The 16478-nt window shown below is 45.8% G+C and overlaps 1 protein-coding gene across 1 annotated transcript; it reads right to left on the bottom strand.

Moving 5' to 3' along the window:
* Positions 1–14182: 14182 nt before the first annotated feature.
* Positions 14183–15897, bottom strand: LOC123173304 (interactor of constitutive active ROPs 1-like). The gene is made up of 2 exons (XM_044589904.1): positions 15781–15897; positions 14183–15695 (listed from the first exon to the last, which is right to left on the bottom strand). Exon 2 carries the CDS (start codon positions 15461–15463, stop codon positions 14408–14410), a length of 1056 nt encoding a protein of 351 aa, XP_044445839.1. The 5' UTR covers positions 15464–15695; positions 15781–15897; the 3' UTR covers positions 14183–14407.
* Positions 15898–16478: the final 581 nt, after the last annotated feature.

The raw sequence follows: 16478 nt of genomic DNA, 5'->3' as shown, positions 1-16478 counted from the left end.
GCAGGAGCCATAGGAGTTGTCTTTATTTATTTATGACCTGCGTGTCAACATAAACGTCATGTAATTACTTTACTTTATTGCTAAAGCGTTAGCCATAGTAGTAGAAGTAATAGATGACGAGACAACTTCAAGAAGACACGATGATGGAGATCATGATGATGGAGATCATGGTGTCATGCCGGTGACAACGATGATCATGGAGCCCCGAAGATGGAGATCAAAGGAGCAAATGATATTGGCCATATCATGTCACTATTTGATTGCATGTGATGTTTATCATGTTTTACATCTTATTTGCTTAGAACGACGGTAGCTTAAATAAGATGATCCCTCGTAATAATTTCAAGAAAGTGTTCCCCCTAACTGTGCACCGTTGCGAAGGTTCGTTGTTTCGAAGCACCACGTGATGATCGGGTGTGATAGATTCTAACGTTCGAATACAACGGGTGTAAGACAGATTTACACACGCAATACACTTAGGTTGACTTGACGAGCCTAGCATGTACAGACATGGCCTCGGAACACAGAAGACCGAAAGGTCGAGCATGAGTCGTATAGAAGATACGATCAACATGAAGATGTTCACCGATGTTGACTAGTCCGTCTCACGTGATGATCGGACACGGCCTAGTTAACTCGGATCATGTTATACTTAGATGACTGGAGGGATGTCTATCTGAGTGGGAGTTCATTTAATAATTTGATTAGATGAACTTAATTATCATGAACTTAGTCTAAAATCTTTACAATATGTCTTGTAGATCAAATGGCCCACGTTGTCCTCAACTTCAACGCGTTCCTAGAGAAAACCAAGCTGAAAGACGATGGCAGCAACTATACGGACTGGGTCCGGAACCTGAGGATCATCCTCATAGCTGCCAAGAAAGATTATGTCCTAGAAGCACCGCTAGGTGACGCACCCGTCCCACAGAACCAAGACGTTATGAACGCTTGGCAGACACGTGCTGATGATTACTCCCTCGTTCAGTGCGGCATGCTTTACAGCTTAGAACCGGGGCTCCAAAAGCGTTTTGAGAGACACGGAGCATATGAGATGTTCGAAGAGCTGAAAATGGTTTTTCAAGCTCATGCCCGGGTCGAGAGATATGAAGTCTCCGACAAGTTCTTCAGCTGTAAGATGGAGGAAAATAGTTCTGTCAGTGAGCACATACTCAAAATGTCTGGGTTGCATAACCGCTTGACTCAGCTGGGAGTTAATCTCCCGGATGACGCGGTCATTGACAGAATCCTTCAGTCGCTTCCACCGAGCTACAAGAGCTTTGTGATGAACTTCAATATGCAGGGGATGGAAAAGACCATTCCTGAAGTATTTGCAATGCTGAAATCAGCAGAGGTAGAAGTCAAAAAGGAACATCAAGTGTTGATGGTGAATAAAACCACTAAGTTCAAGAAAGGCAAGGGTAAGAAGAACTTCAAGAAGGACGGCAAGGGAGTTGCCGCGCCCGGTAAGCAAGCTGCCGGGAAGAAGCCAAAGAATGGACCCAAGCCCGAGACTGAGTGTTTTTATTGCAAGGGAAGTGGTCACTGGAAGCGGAACTGCCCCAAATACTTAGCGGACAAGAAGGCCGGCATCACGAAAGGTATATGTGATATACATGTAATTGATGTGTACCTTACCAGTACTCGTAGTAGCTCCTGGGTATTTGATACCGGTGCGGTTGCTCACATTTGTAACTCAAAGCAGGAGCTGCGGAATAAACGGAGACTGGCGAAGGACGAGGTGACGATGCGCGTCGGGAATGGTTCCAAGGTCGATGTGATCGCCGTCGGCACGCTACCTCTACATTTACCTACGGGATTAGTTTTAAACCTCAATAATTGTTATTTAGTGCCAGCTTTGAGCATGAACATTGTATCAGGATCTCGTTTAATACGAGATGGCTACTCATTTAAATCCGAGAATAATGGTTGTTCTATTTATATGAGAGATATGTTTTATGGTCATGCTCCGATGGTGAATGGTTTATTCCTAATGAATCTCGAGCGTAATGCTACACATATTCATAGTGTGAATACCAAAAGATGTAAGGTTGATAATGATAGTCCCACATACTTGTGGCACTGCCGCCTTGGTCACATAGGTGTCAAACGCATGAAGAAGCTCCATGCAGATGGACTTTTAGAGTCTCTTGATTACGAATCATTTGACACGTGCGAACCATGCCTCATGGGTAAAATGACCAAGACTCCGTTCTCAGGAACAATGGAGCGAGCAACCAACTTATTGGAAATCATACATACTGATGTGTGCGGTCCAATGAGTGTTGAGGCTCGCGGTGGCTATCGTTATGTTCTCACCCTCACTGATGACTTGAGTAGATATGGGTATGTCTACTTAATGAAACACAAGTCTGAGACCTTTGAAAAGTTCAAGGAATTTCAGAGTGAGGTTGAGAATCAACGTGACAGGAAAATCAAGTTCTTGCGATCAGATCGTGGGGGAGAATACTTGAGTCACGAATTTGGCACACACTTAAGAAAATGTGGAATAGTTTCACAACTAACGCCGCCTGGAACACCTCAGCGTAATGGTGTGTCCGAACGTCGTAATCGCACTCTATTAGATATGGTGCGATCTATGATGTCTCTTACCGATTTACCGCTATCATTTTGGGGCTATGCTTTAGAGACTGCCGCATTCACTTTAAATAGGGCTCCGTCGAAATCCGTTGAGACGACACCGTATGAATTATGGTTTGGGAAGAAACCTAAGCTGTCGTTTCTAAAAGTTTGGGGATGCGATGCTTATGTCAAGAAACTTCAACCTGAAAAGCTCGAACCCAAGTCGGAAAAATGCGTCTTCATAGGATACCCTAAAGAAACTGTTGGGTATACCTTCTACCTCAGATCCGAAGGCAAGATCTTTGTTGCCAAGAATGGGTCCTTTCTAGAGAAAGAGTTTCTCTCGAAAGAAATAAGTGGGAGGAAGGTAGAACTTGATGAAGTATTACCTCTTGAACCGGTAAGTGGCGCAGCTCAAGAAAATGTTCCTGAGGTGCCTGCACCGACTAGAGAGGAAGTTGATGATGATCATGAAACTTCAGATCAAGTTGCTACTGAACTTCGTAGGTCCACAAGGACACGTTCCGCACCAGAGTGGTACGGCAACCCTGTCTTGGAAATCATGTTGTTAGACAACGGTGAACCTTCGAACTATGAAGAAGCGATGGCGGGCCCGGATTCCGACAAATGGCTGGAAGCCATGAAATCCGAGATAGGATCCATGTATGAAAACGAAGTATGGACTTTGACTGACTTGCCCGTTGATCGGCGAGCCATAGAAAATAAATGGATCTTTAAGAAGAAGACAAACGCGGATGGTAATGTGACCATCTATAAAGCTCGGCTTGTCGCTAAGGGTTATCGACAAGTTCAAGGGGTTGACTACGATGAGACTTTCTCACCCGTAGCGAAGCTGAAGTCCGTCCGAATCATGTTAGCAATTGCCGCATTCTATGATTATGAGATATGGCAAATGGACGTCAAAACGGCATTCCTTAATGGTTCCTTAAGGAAGAATTGTATATGATGCAGCCGGAAGGTTTTGTCGATCCTAAGAATGCTGACAAGGTGTGCAAGCTCCAACGCTCGATTTATGGGCTGGTGCAAGCATCTCGGAGTTGGAACATTCGCTTTGATGAGATGATCAAAGCGTTTGGGTTTATGCAGACTTATGGAGAAGCCTGCATTTACAAGAAAGTGAGTGGGAGCTCTGTAGCATTTCTCATATTGTATGTGGATGACATACTGTTGATGGGAAATGATATAGAATTCTTGGAAAGCATAAAGGCCTACTTGAACAAGTGTTTTTCAATGAAGGACCTTGGAGAAGCTGCTTATATATTAGGCATCAAGATCTATAGAGATAGATCGAGACGCCTCATTGGTCTTTCACAGAGTACGTACCTTGACAAGATATTGAAGAAGTTCAAAATGGATCAGTCAAAGAAGGGGTTCTTGCCTGTATTGCAAGGTACGAGATTGAGCACGGCTCAATGCCCGACCACGGCAGAAGATAGAGAAAAGATGAGTGTCGTCCCCTATGCCTCGGCCATAGGGTCTATCATGTATGCTATGCTGTGTACCAGACCTGATGTAAACCTTGCCGTAAGTTTGGTAGGAAGGTACCAAAGTAATCCCGGCATGGAACACTGGACAGCGGTCAAGAATATCCTGAAGTACCTGAAAAGGACTAAGGAAATGTTTCTCGTTTATGGAGGTGACGAAGAGCTCGTCGTAAAGGGTTACGTCGATGCTAGCTTCGACACAGATCTGGATGACTCTAAGTCACAAACCGGATACGTGTATATTTTGAATGGTGGGGCAGTAAGCTGGTGCAGTTGCAAGCAAAGCGTTGTGGCGGGATCTACATGTGAAGCGGAGTACATGGCAGCCTCGGAGGCAGCACAAGAAGCAGTCTGGGTGAAGGAGTTCATTACCGACCTAGGAGTCATACCCAATGCGTCGGGCCCGATGACTCTCTTCTGTGACAACACTGGAGCTATTGCCCTTGCCAAGGAGCCCAGGTTTCACAGGAAGACCAGGCATATCAAGCGTCGCTTCAACTCCATTCGTGAAAGTGTTCAAAATGGAGACATAGAGATTTGTAAAGTACATACGGACCTGAATGTAGCAGATCCGTTGACTAAACCTCTCCCTAGAGCAAAACATGATCAACACCAGAACTGCATGGGTGTTCGATTCATCACAATGTAACTAGAATATTGACTCTAGTGCAAGTGGGAGACTGTTGGCAATATGCCCTAGAGGCAATAATAAAATGGTTATTATTATATTTCTTTGTTCATGATAATTGTCTATTGTTCATGCTATAATTGTGTTATCCGGAAATCGTAATACATGTGTGAATACATAGACCACAACATGTCCCTAGTGAGCCTCTAGTTGACTAGCTCGTTGATCAAAGGACAGTCATGGTTTCCTGACTATGGACATTAGATGTCATTGATAACGGGATCACATCATTAGGAGAATGATGTGATGGACAAGACCCAATCCTAAGCTTAGCTCAAAGATCGTGTAGTTCGTTTGCTGTAGCTTTTCTGAATGTCAAGTATCATTTCCTTAGACCATGAGATTGTGCAACTCCCGTATATCGTAGGAGTGCCTTGGGTGTGCCAAACGTCACAACGTAACTGGGTGACTATAAAGGTACATTACATGTATCTCCGAAAGTGTCTGTTGGGTTGGCACGAATCGAGACTGGGATTTGTCACTCCGTATGACGGAGAGGTATCTCTGGGCCCACTCGGTAATGCATCATCATAATGAGCTCAATGTGATCAAGTGGTTGATCGCGGGATCATGCATTACGGTACGAGTAAAGTGACTTGCCGGTAACGAGACTGAACAAGGTATTGGGATACCGACGATCGAGTCTCGGGCAAGTAACGTACCGATTGACAAAGGGAATTGTATACAGATTGATTGAATCCTCGACATCGTGGTTCATCCGATGAGATCATCGTGGAGCATGTGGGAGCCAACATGGGTATCCAGATCCCGCTGTTGGTTATTGACCGGAGAGGCTTCTCGGTCATGTCTGCATGTCTCCCGAACCCGTAGGGTCTACACACTTAAGGTTCGGTGATGCTAGAGTTGTAGAGATATTAGCACACGGTAACCCGAAAGTTGTTCGGAGTCCCGGATGAGATCTCGGATGTCATGAGGAGTTCCGGAATGGTCCGGAGGTAAAGATTTATATATAGGAAGTCCAGTTTCGGCCATCGGGAAGGTTTCGGGGTCACCGGTATTGTACCGGGACCACCGGAAAGGTCCCGGGGGTCCACCGGGTGGGGCCACCTATCCCGGAGGGCCCCATGGGCTGAAGTGGGAGGGGAACTAGCCCCTAGTGGGCTGGTGCGCCCCCCTTGGGCCTCCCCCTGCGCCTAGGGTTGGAAACCCTAGGGGTGGGGGCGCCACCCTTGCCTTGGGGGGCAAGGCACCCCCTTGGCCACTGCCCCCCTAGGAGATTGGATCTCCTAGGGCCGGCGCCCCCCAGGCACCCTATATATAGTGGGGGGAGGGAGGGCAGCCGCACCCAAGCCCCTGCCCTCTCCCTCTCCCTCCCGTGACACTCCTCCGTCTCCCAGCGCTTGGCGAAGCCCTGCCAAGATCACCGTTGCTTCCACCACCACGCCGTCGTGCTGCTGGATCTTCATCAACCTCTCCTTCCCCCTTGCTGGATCAAGAAGGAGGAGACATCTCCCAACCGTACGTGTGTTGAACGCGGAGGTGCCGTCCGTTCGGCACTAGGTCATCAGTGATTTGAATCACGTCGAGTACGACTCCATCAACCCCATTCTCTTTAACGCTTCCGCTCGTGATCTACAAGGGTATGTAGATGCACTCCTCTCTCCCTCGTTGCTAGATGACTCCATAGATTGATCTTGGTGATGCGTAGAAAATTTTAAAATTCTTCTATGTTCCCCAACATTTAGAACATAACGAATGATGTGTAATAATAAAAAAGATAGCATTCAGTCAATCTATTGCGGTCAATTGTGAAGTTTTTGTGAGAACTGAACCAATATAACAATGGTTTGCTCTCTTGATGGTTGATCTGTACATCTTCTATCCCAGTTTTCTTAATTTTTATTACATGCAAAATTTCCGTCCATGAACGGGAATCAAAATATTCATAGATAACTTGTTTGACCATTTCCTTGCCGGCATCATTGTATAGTATCCGACAAGTAATGTTCTCTGTGAACTCATATGGACAACTGACTATAAGGCCAGACACAAATAGAGGAATAATCAAACTTCACAATAAAATTGAGTTTTGTAAAATTGGTAAGTTCACTTGCAGAGGAATAAAAGGAAATTACCAAAATTTATATATGTAACCAGGGATGGTATTATAACCAAGGGTGTGTCTAGGGCACATCTAGATATGCTCTAATTATTGCACATCTAAGTGAGTGAATTAAGCATAGAGAGAAAGAAAAAAATAAAAAGAAAATATCTACACGAATCTCAACATAAGATCAATGACATAGGACTTAGATGTGCAATACTTATAGCACATCTAGATGTGCTTTAGCAAAACTGTATAATCAAACGAAATCAGAGGTCAAGATCACAAAGTAGATATGCCATAAGTTATCATATAAAAAACACGACTAATAACTGAAGAGATTAAAAACATGCCCAACTGTAATATTACATTGTTTGTTTGGTTAGGGAGAGTTCAGACAGTATATATATACGGGTGTGTCTAGGGCACATCTAGATGTGCTCTAGTTATTACACATCTAAGTGAGTGAATCAAGCATAAAGAGGAAGAGAAAAAGGAAAAGAAAATATCCACACGAATCTCAACGTAAGAACAATGACATAGGACTTAGATATGCAATACTTATGGCACATCTAGATGTGCTTTAGCAAAACTGTATATATACTGGCAAAAGTATGGGTTTACAAATATATTACATAATGATAGTCTTCCAAGGATAAAAAAAAATTCCAACCTAACTAAGAGTAGAACCAGACTCTCAGAATGATGAGTCCCTTCTAGATCACAAATAATTTATGTTTTCTGCAACACAGATAGAATATAGCTAAGATTATTCAGTGAGTGTTGAGCGTCTGATTTTCATGAGAAATGTGACAAATATATTCATGGGAGCAAGTAAAGTACATAACTGCATCATGCATGTTAGCTTGCCATTAGGGCATTGCCCCTTGAAGATCCCTGTAACTATATCAAGGAAAAAATACATCAGATATGGAAATCAAGCAGACAAGAAAAATAACTGAAAATTATAAACATGAAAGCATTTATAAATCACTCGCCGCCGCCTCCTTGTAGCAGTTGAGATCAAGTCGTTTGCCCGAGAGTGTGTGGTCTGGCCAACCTCCGTCCTTCAGAAAAGATGCATTACCTCCCGCGACGTCTTCCTGCTTCCTGTCTCCCGGTTCGGTAGTGATGGTCAGGCGATGACGTCGAGAAAAGGGCTCGGCGGCAACACTCAACATAGGTGCGCAGAGGCGACATGGATCTGGGCCCTCGAGTATGTGGCGTAGACTTGAGGCGAGTACTTGCCAACGCCATGATCTTCCCTAGTCATGGTGCTCCGGCCTCTTCCCCTAGAGAGGGTGGAGGTCTCCTGGCGCAGTGCGAACGTGGTCCCAGCTGTGGCGCACATAGGGTCTTGCGTATCCTAGCGCGCACAAAATCATGGGATGAATGGGAAGAAATCTGCAAAGGAAGGGAGATATATATATATATATATATATAGAGAGAGAAAAATGAATAAGCAGAAAAGGAAGAAAATAAACCAATATAAGGAAGAGAAGAATATGTTTGTGATTGACGTGAATTGATTGCATTATGCGTTAGCAAATAAGAGATTGCTTACCATATGAGAATTGATTGTGTTACCATATGAGGATTTATTATATTAATTGCGTTTGTATTACCAATTAAGAGATTGGTTTCCATACATGATTTCTCTGATTCCAATGATAGATTGGGAAACCGGTAAATATGGAAACCAGGAGGGATAAAACCGGTGGAGGGAGGGAGGAAAATCGGTGGAGGGGTGGGGAGTCGTACGAGGAGAGGCATGATGACAGGCGGGACGACGTAAAAGGGGAAACGGAATCTTACAGTTCTTCTCCACTACTATTAAACAATCAAACAAGAACTTTCTTACATGCACCCCGTAAAACATACACGGATTCATTATGACCGCATGACTAAGCCCAGTAAACTCAATCTAACGGCTAGCCTTAACCTAATCCATTCTCTGTGTGCACTTAACAATTTACATTGACTGACCGTGCTTCACCATATGAAACTCCACGTCCGATCAATTAGGAAACTATAATCATGATCGCGTTTTCTTAGGAAACTAATCACGATCACATCTTCTTAGGAAACTAATCACAATCATGTTTTATTAGGAAACTAATCATGATCGCATTTTATTAGGAAACTGATCACGATCGCATTTTATTAGGAAACTAATCGGGTATATTCGCACACATTGACATGTCCATCACCTCGACCTCCTGGATCACGATCCTATCTCTCCCAAGAAAAACCACCACAACCGGACTCCACTCGGCAGCGACAAGGAGCCAAGGACCAACAACTCCTTCTCAGGGGACGCCGCCGGAGTGCCGGTAATTCGTGAACCGCCGAGGGTGCCGCACCGGTCGCCCCTTCTCAGGGGATGCCGTTGGAGTGCCGGTAATTTATGTTGCTTGTAGGACAATTGCCCAGCCAACATTTATGGTTTCTTGCGAACTTACACGATGTGCCTGTGCTGACTTGTATTTTTCAAAATAAGATTTCTATGCATTACTAACCAGAGTGTGCTATCTTTATATCTTCGGTGTTTCATAGCAGATGTCGTTTACATGTGTCATCAACACATTATTTGTTTTTTCTTAACACTTGTACTGCTGGAGTTGGTTTATTTTAAGTTGTTACATTTGGAACTCCTTTCACTTCATAAAGGGGCTGGATGGTCTAAATTGCAAGATGTGATTTTTTTTTCTCACATGAACCATCTATAAATAAATATATTTTTTACTATTCTTCTACGTATAAATACTTTGAGGTCCTTTCGCTGTTCATTCGGTTAATGGTTAGGAACTAATGACCATCAAATTATTTTTATTGTTTGATAGTATTACACATAAGTGGGTGTAAAGAAAAACTATCAAAAATGGTCATGACTTGCATTTTTTTCTTATTTTCTACAACTGGTGCTTCTCCATATGTCCCCATTGTGTTCCGGGATGTTATTTTGTACTATTATTTTCCTATGTCTACCCTTGTATTTATTCAGCGCATTGTTCTTTTCGCGTTTTGGCATGAAAGCTTGCTGGCTTGGAGGAGGATGAACACAGATGAAAGAGGGGAAACATTGTAGAATTGTGTATGTTGCTTGCCAAGTTTAGCTTTGGATTTTTAGTGCTTTGACACTTCGTGCAGAATGAACTAAACATTTACATGTCAAGAGCATCTTGATGCATATAAAGAGTAAACGGAGGCATGAAATAACGAGTTGTATGGGTTGATTTACACTCTCCAGTTTTATGTATGTTTGTGACTGTGTGTACCAGACATGAACATTCATCGTTTCATGCGTTGTCAAGCTTTCCTATACGTCACGAGATGCAAAGCAACCTTTTATCTACCACATGTTGGCATCTACTTGAAATGCAACCAATAATTATACGTGCGTTGCACGTGCACACTTACTAGTTTAAGTAGTATATAGAGATACATCCATTTTTGTCTATTTCCACGACAAGTAATTTTGGGCAGAGGGAGTATACAATTTTTAAAGGGGAAGAAAAAAAACTAGTATCAAAGCAGGTACTTAGATGGATCGACCTGAGATCCTAGCCTTACAAACCACTCTCTCGTCCCAAAATAAGTGACGTGAATTTAGTTCAGATAGCAGTAATTAATTCACCCCTTATAAACTGAAGCTGTGGTGATACATGAACAATGTCAACTGAACAAGACCGAATCCAGTTGGATTGCAATGAGCAAACTTTTACATCACTAGCCAAAAATTAGTCATAATGATACGTTTGAGTATCATCTACATCTACATACTGCATGCATCTTTCAAATGCAAAGGCCGGAGGTATATCCTTAGAAAATTTATTTGTGCAGTTTGCATTGAAAGGACAAACTCTATATGGCATACCTCACACCTCTAAAGTGGGGTTCACTCCGTCTTATGAGTCTGTATCTTTCTCCTCAACACCACCGGCGCCCATATTATCTCAAAAACTAAAATATGCAAACTATTCAGGGAACTATTTAAAGAACCAATATCAACACAACGTCAAACCGTACCAAATCCGACCAATAGGTACCAATAGTAAGGAAGCATTTGAGCCGCAACAAATATGACAAAAGAAACACCAAACCCCAATGAGAGACATAAGGATTTACATGAAAAACCTTGCGGGGAAAAACCACTAGCGCAGTGAGCAATCTCTCACTATAGAGATGAAGCATATGTAAGATGGAAGCCAACAAGCAGGAAGGCTCAAAATCCTCAACTTTAGCACTCGGATTTGGGTGGATTGTAGATCAAGTGGCCTCATTTCTCTCCCTACTCTAGAACTCTGAGTAATATATAGATTAATTTCATAGAGAGCCCCTTCAACTCGCTGACAATCTCACACATCTAAGTTTCAGGCTAACTTTCATGTGCAGTAACCTAGTCACTATGTTTCTAGATTTGTGTGATAAGAGCTTCATATATCACAATTCTCTACCTCAGACGATAATCGAACCATCCATCAAAGGCATCAACTTGATGCCAACAGTACAATATCCAAGTGATTCATCTCCAAGTGAAAATATCAAGTAACAAAAACCCACCACCACTAGTGTTCCACAACATGCATGTCTGTTGATTCATCTTTTTATTTCAATCTCTAGGTACAAGGTCTCCTTTCTCACGTGTAGCCTAATGAAGAAGTTGCACGCATCAATATGTGTGGTCCTTTCATAAGAAAAATCATCTGAATCCCACTTTGACTATCACAAAACACAACACAATCTACTTACTGAATGCCCAAATGATCAAGAAAACCATGCATCAAAATTTCTTCATTCATCGTCTCTATTAATGACACAAATTGAGCTTCTCTAGATGAGAAGCACATATAGTCTGCAACGTTGCCCTCCAACTAATACAAGACCCACAAAGTTGAAACGCATAGCTAGTGCGGGAATGCCTCTCATCAAGATCTCCAGCATGACCAGAATTTGAATAAGCAAGAACACCATCATTCTCGTTGATGTCCCATCCCACCCACCCCGTGCACGCCTGGTATGAGTCCTACGACGACGAAGAGGATGCCATCGCCCCCCTTGCCTCGTCCTCCCTGTCCTCGTCCATGTCACCGTCCCAGTACCTGTCCAAAGCCCGGGAACCCAATCAGCTTGTGCTTTAGCTCTCTGCTCGCAAAGCGGAGGACCGCCACGTCCAAGAGGAGGGGTGCTACCGGCGCTTCGCTCTGCCCCCCCCCTAGATGGGATGGACGAGCAACAACAGCAGCTCTAGCTTGTCACACCTCGCTTCCTTGAGGAGGTCGAGTGCCAGGCCGGAGATCTTGTGTCGTTGGGCCGTTGGCGAGCCGTTCGACTCCTACGGCGGGGTCAACGATGCACTCCTATCCTTCGACCAGTACAAGGACTAGACAGCCATAGAACACCATTAGTAGCTAATTATCTCGAGTAGCTACATTCTGTCTTTATTAGCCATGCAAATGTCGTTACTTGACTTGTTTAGTCGCAAATTATATATCAATGCTGCGAATTTCGCCGCGTATTTTTAGAACTTGGTGTTTCAAAGTATTTTTAGAATGAATTCTGGTTTTTACCCTCTATTTTGATGTTTTTGACACTAATTACCCTATTTAGCAGGATTTCATCCATTTTACCCCATTTAGCAAAAGTTTTGCCACAATTTACCCATTTTAAATTTTTGCGAGCATTCTGATGAGCAGGTCCCAATTGTTAGGTCCACCTAGCATGCCCCATCAACAGTTTTTACCTACCTATTTTTCTCCACGTTGAACCAGTCCTCACAGCTTCGCTCGACTGGGCTGGCCTGATCTGATCGCCAGAGCAGGTCGCTCGCGTCCAACGCACAAGGCGTAAGTTGGGCCGCACCACTCTGGCCTCCAATATTCATAGCACACATTGTTCGCCTTCCTTCGAATCACACACACGCTGCAAACAAAGAAAAAAAAGGATTTCAACAATATTCAAAATGGTGAAAAAACTTTAAATCAATGTACGTCAGTTATAGATGGGTGATATGTATACACGTGATCTTCTAATAAGCATTTTAATTCTGTCTGAATCAAACGCCTCACCGGCCAATGCATGAGTCAGGAAAACTTCATAATACACATATGATGGAGATGGTCAAAATCATGTGGAATGGGGTACGACGTGAGGGCTTGCTTGTTCACCAACCTCGCTGATTTGTTGGACGAGCAGCCCCCTTATATCTGCAACCGAGCACAACCTGATGGGGGCATGTACATGGACGCGCCCACGCCGACGTCGGCGAGCTTGATGGAGCCGGATTACATGGGGTCATTTCTTGCCTTGATGTCGCGCCCAGACGTCGGCGAGATTGACGGAGCCGGATTCCACGGGGTCATTTCTTGCCTTGATGTCACGACCATATATAATGCCGCTCGAGGAGGTATGAAATCACGCCGCTGCCGTTGCCTGACAATCCCTAACCATAAGTTCGAGCGAGCCTGACGGGTACGTGTGGGCAGAAGCCTGGACGGGCGATGAATCTATTAGGCGTGAGTAAGGAGCGTGGTCGACTCAGGCATTATGCGTTGGATGAGACGCAAGTGACCTCCATCGGGCCGGTCCGGTCGGGAGAAGCCGTGAGGACTGGTTCACGAGAGAGAAAAATAAGCAAGAAAAAACCATCGATGTGGCATGCCAGCTAGACTTCACAATTGGGACCTGTCTGTCAGAACACTCATAAAATTTTAAACAGGGTAAATCGTGGCAGAACTTTTGTTAAATGGGGTAAAATGGATGAAATTTCGCTAAATGGGGTAAGTAGTGTCAAAAATGTCAAAATAGGGGGTAAAAACCGGAATTCACTCGTATTTTTAGTGTTTGATTTACTTTTATTTGTTTTAGTGGTCAAAACTGACACCATACATTTCAAGTAAATGTAAAAGAATAGCAAGATAAAGATTATGAAGTTTGAAGTTTGACGACACTGTGTTTGCGCACAGTCCCAACAACCTCTACAAAATTATAAAGTGCGTCCAGCATGTTTGTGCCAATTTTGTAGGCAATAGGCCTACCTGCAAACCGGGTTGCTAAATCTCAGTCCATTGGGACTTAATGAAGTTGTAGATGCTAAATTTGTGAGATCTTATATGAAGATCCGTGTAAAATTTTCTTTTGAATTTTCTTTCTTTCTTTTATATGTTGTGTCACTTTTTTTGCGAATATATGTTGTGTCATTTGACCGAGACTTGCTTAAGTCCTCGCGGCTCGGGGCATCGGAGACATACAGCACACAGAGTGCAGTAATTTAGCAGGTAATGGTCTGGTGTTCATCATCACTGATTCAGCAGCACAGTGTTCGTTCCTCCTCTTGGTAAATCAGCCTCTGGCGGCTCGGAATAATAGTGGCACGGTACAGCGAACACGCAACAAAAAACATCAGTAAGAAATCATCTAGTAGAAAAAACTGTGAACGGTAAATAAACACGTACGTGCACGTTATCTAGTTACAGGAGAGGCACCCGATCGATGGAGCACATCAGCAAATACCCATGCGCGCGCGCAGTGCGGCACGATCGACCGCGCCCGGCGCGTACTTTCCGATCACTTCGACGCCCTCTTCTTCCACAGGTCGGCGAGCAGCCGCACGGCGCCGCCGGCCGGCTTCTTCTTCACACCGGAGCCCCCGTCTCCCGCGTCCCGCTGCCTGTCCTCGTCCGTCTCCTCCGCGCCAACGTGGTGACCCGCGCCGCCGAGCACCGCCGCGGCCTCCTCGGCCGCCTTGCGCCACTGCTCGCTCTGGACGCGGATGCGGCGCGCCTCGGCCTCCAGTGCCCCCCGCGCGCGCTCCGACTCCCTCATCCGCTCGGCCAGCCGGGCCTCACGCGCCGCGCTGTCCATCAGCGCGCGCTCGGCTTCCCTCGCCTTCGCGGCCGTCGTCTTCCTGTCGGCCTCGGCGGCGCCGGAGGCCGTCTTCGTGAGCTCGGCGTTCTCGGCTCTGAGAGCGGCGAACTCGGCGTCCTTTGCGACCAGCTCTGCCGTCAGCGTGCCGATGTTCGCGTCCTTCGCCGTCAGCTCAGCTTTCAGCTCGTCGACCTCCATGTCCTTCAGCATCAGCTTCGCCCTCACCTCGTACACCTCCCTGTCTTTCGCCACAAGCTTGCTCCACAGCTGGTCCGCCTCCGGGTTCCCCTCGTTGCCAGCACCGTCGACTCCAACGACGGCAATGCTGTTGCTCACCTCATCGCCATTATCAGTCGTCTTCTCGGCCACCTCCTCAACCCGGGACTCATTGTCCTCGCGGTCGACCATGCATCTTCTCTCCTCGCCGTCACCATTTGCAACGTCGTCTGCGACAACTTCTGCCTCCTCCTCCCGCTGCTTCTGTTCTGGCGGCCGCACATTGGTATCCTGTTCGACCGGTGCCGGAGCGGCGGCTTCCCTCTTCTTCGCGTTCGCGGCGAACCGCTTCTTGGCATCGGCGAAGGCGCCGCGCGCGTCCTTCCTGGCCTTCTCGGCGGCCGCGAGCTGCTCCCGCATTGCCGCAAGCTGGTCGTGCGCCTTCCCCAGCTTGGCCTCCAGCTCCGCCGCCCGCGGCCCTGCACCACCGCCACCACCAGCGGCTGCACCTGCGGGTTTCTTCTGCAAACCCACCACCATGCAAAGTTACATCAAGTCAGATGTCACGTACAGGGTGTAAATGCAGTGATCAGTTGGCGCGCGAGGGAACGTGCTTGCCTCATGCAATGGGCTGCGGGGCGCCGCCCCTCGGCCGACGCCGACACCACGGTGACGCACGCCGCCACTGGCCTCCGAGCCCACAGCCACCGTCGCCGTCCTCGGGCGCGTGGGCAGGCGAGCGGCTGGCCGGTGCGGCAGCTCAGACATGGCCCTGAAGTGAAGTTCGATCAGGGCACAAACTTGAAGCAGTAAAACATGACATTACTACGAGACAATTTCAGATCAGGTTTAGATACCTGGGTCGTGACATGCGGCTGCTGCTGTCCGAGTCCTCGAACTTGCTCGCCTTCTTGGCGGCCCCGGCGCGCCCGAGCATCGGAACCAACCGTAGTTTCTGTCTGTCGAAACAAGCTAGCTAGAACGATGGTTTCTGAAACTTCAAACTCGGAATTATAATCGCTCAAGGACCGGGCGTTGGGGACGTACGTTTTGGTTGGATTGCAAGTCTTATTTGGGTACTAATTGATGCTGGTAACGTGGACATTCTCGGGATTATTGCTGTGACTCAGAATTTGGAACTGCATGCTTAATCTTGTTTCAGGGTTAAGGTTCTTGACTTGTACTAGCCCAGTGGGTGCCTTCCTTTTCAAATTTCTTCTTGCGTCTCGTTTTGAATCCAGTTAGATTGTCATCGTCACCAAGATGCTATTAAGTTTTTGATGGTCTTCTCCGCAGAAAAATGTAAAAATTACGAGAAGCTAGAATTCAGGAACCGAGTTCTTTATCTTGACCGGCCGAATGATGGGAGTTGTAACCTGCGTCGGCACGTACGAAGGTGCACTCACTGCACGGGGACGTGAGTAGCTTGTAAGTTTGCACTTGGCTTCTTGCTTCAGGGCGCAGCTATATGGAAACCTCTCGCTGTGCATATAGCGGCGGGTATGTGCGGGAAATGAAGATTAGGACTCACGTCGTTTTTTCTTTACTACTCCCT

Source organism: Triticum aestivum, chromosome 1A (assembly GCF_018294505.1).
Source record: "Triticum aestivum cultivar Chinese Spring chromosome 1A, IWGSC CS RefSeq v2.1, whole genome shotgun sequence".
In the NCBI taxonomy this organism is placed as follows: Eukaryota; Viridiplantae; Streptophyta; class Magnoliopsida; order Poales; family Poaceae; genus Triticum; species Triticum aestivum.
Note: the sequence above shows the minus strand (reverse complement) of the source record. Positions and strands in the feature narration are given on the sequence as shown.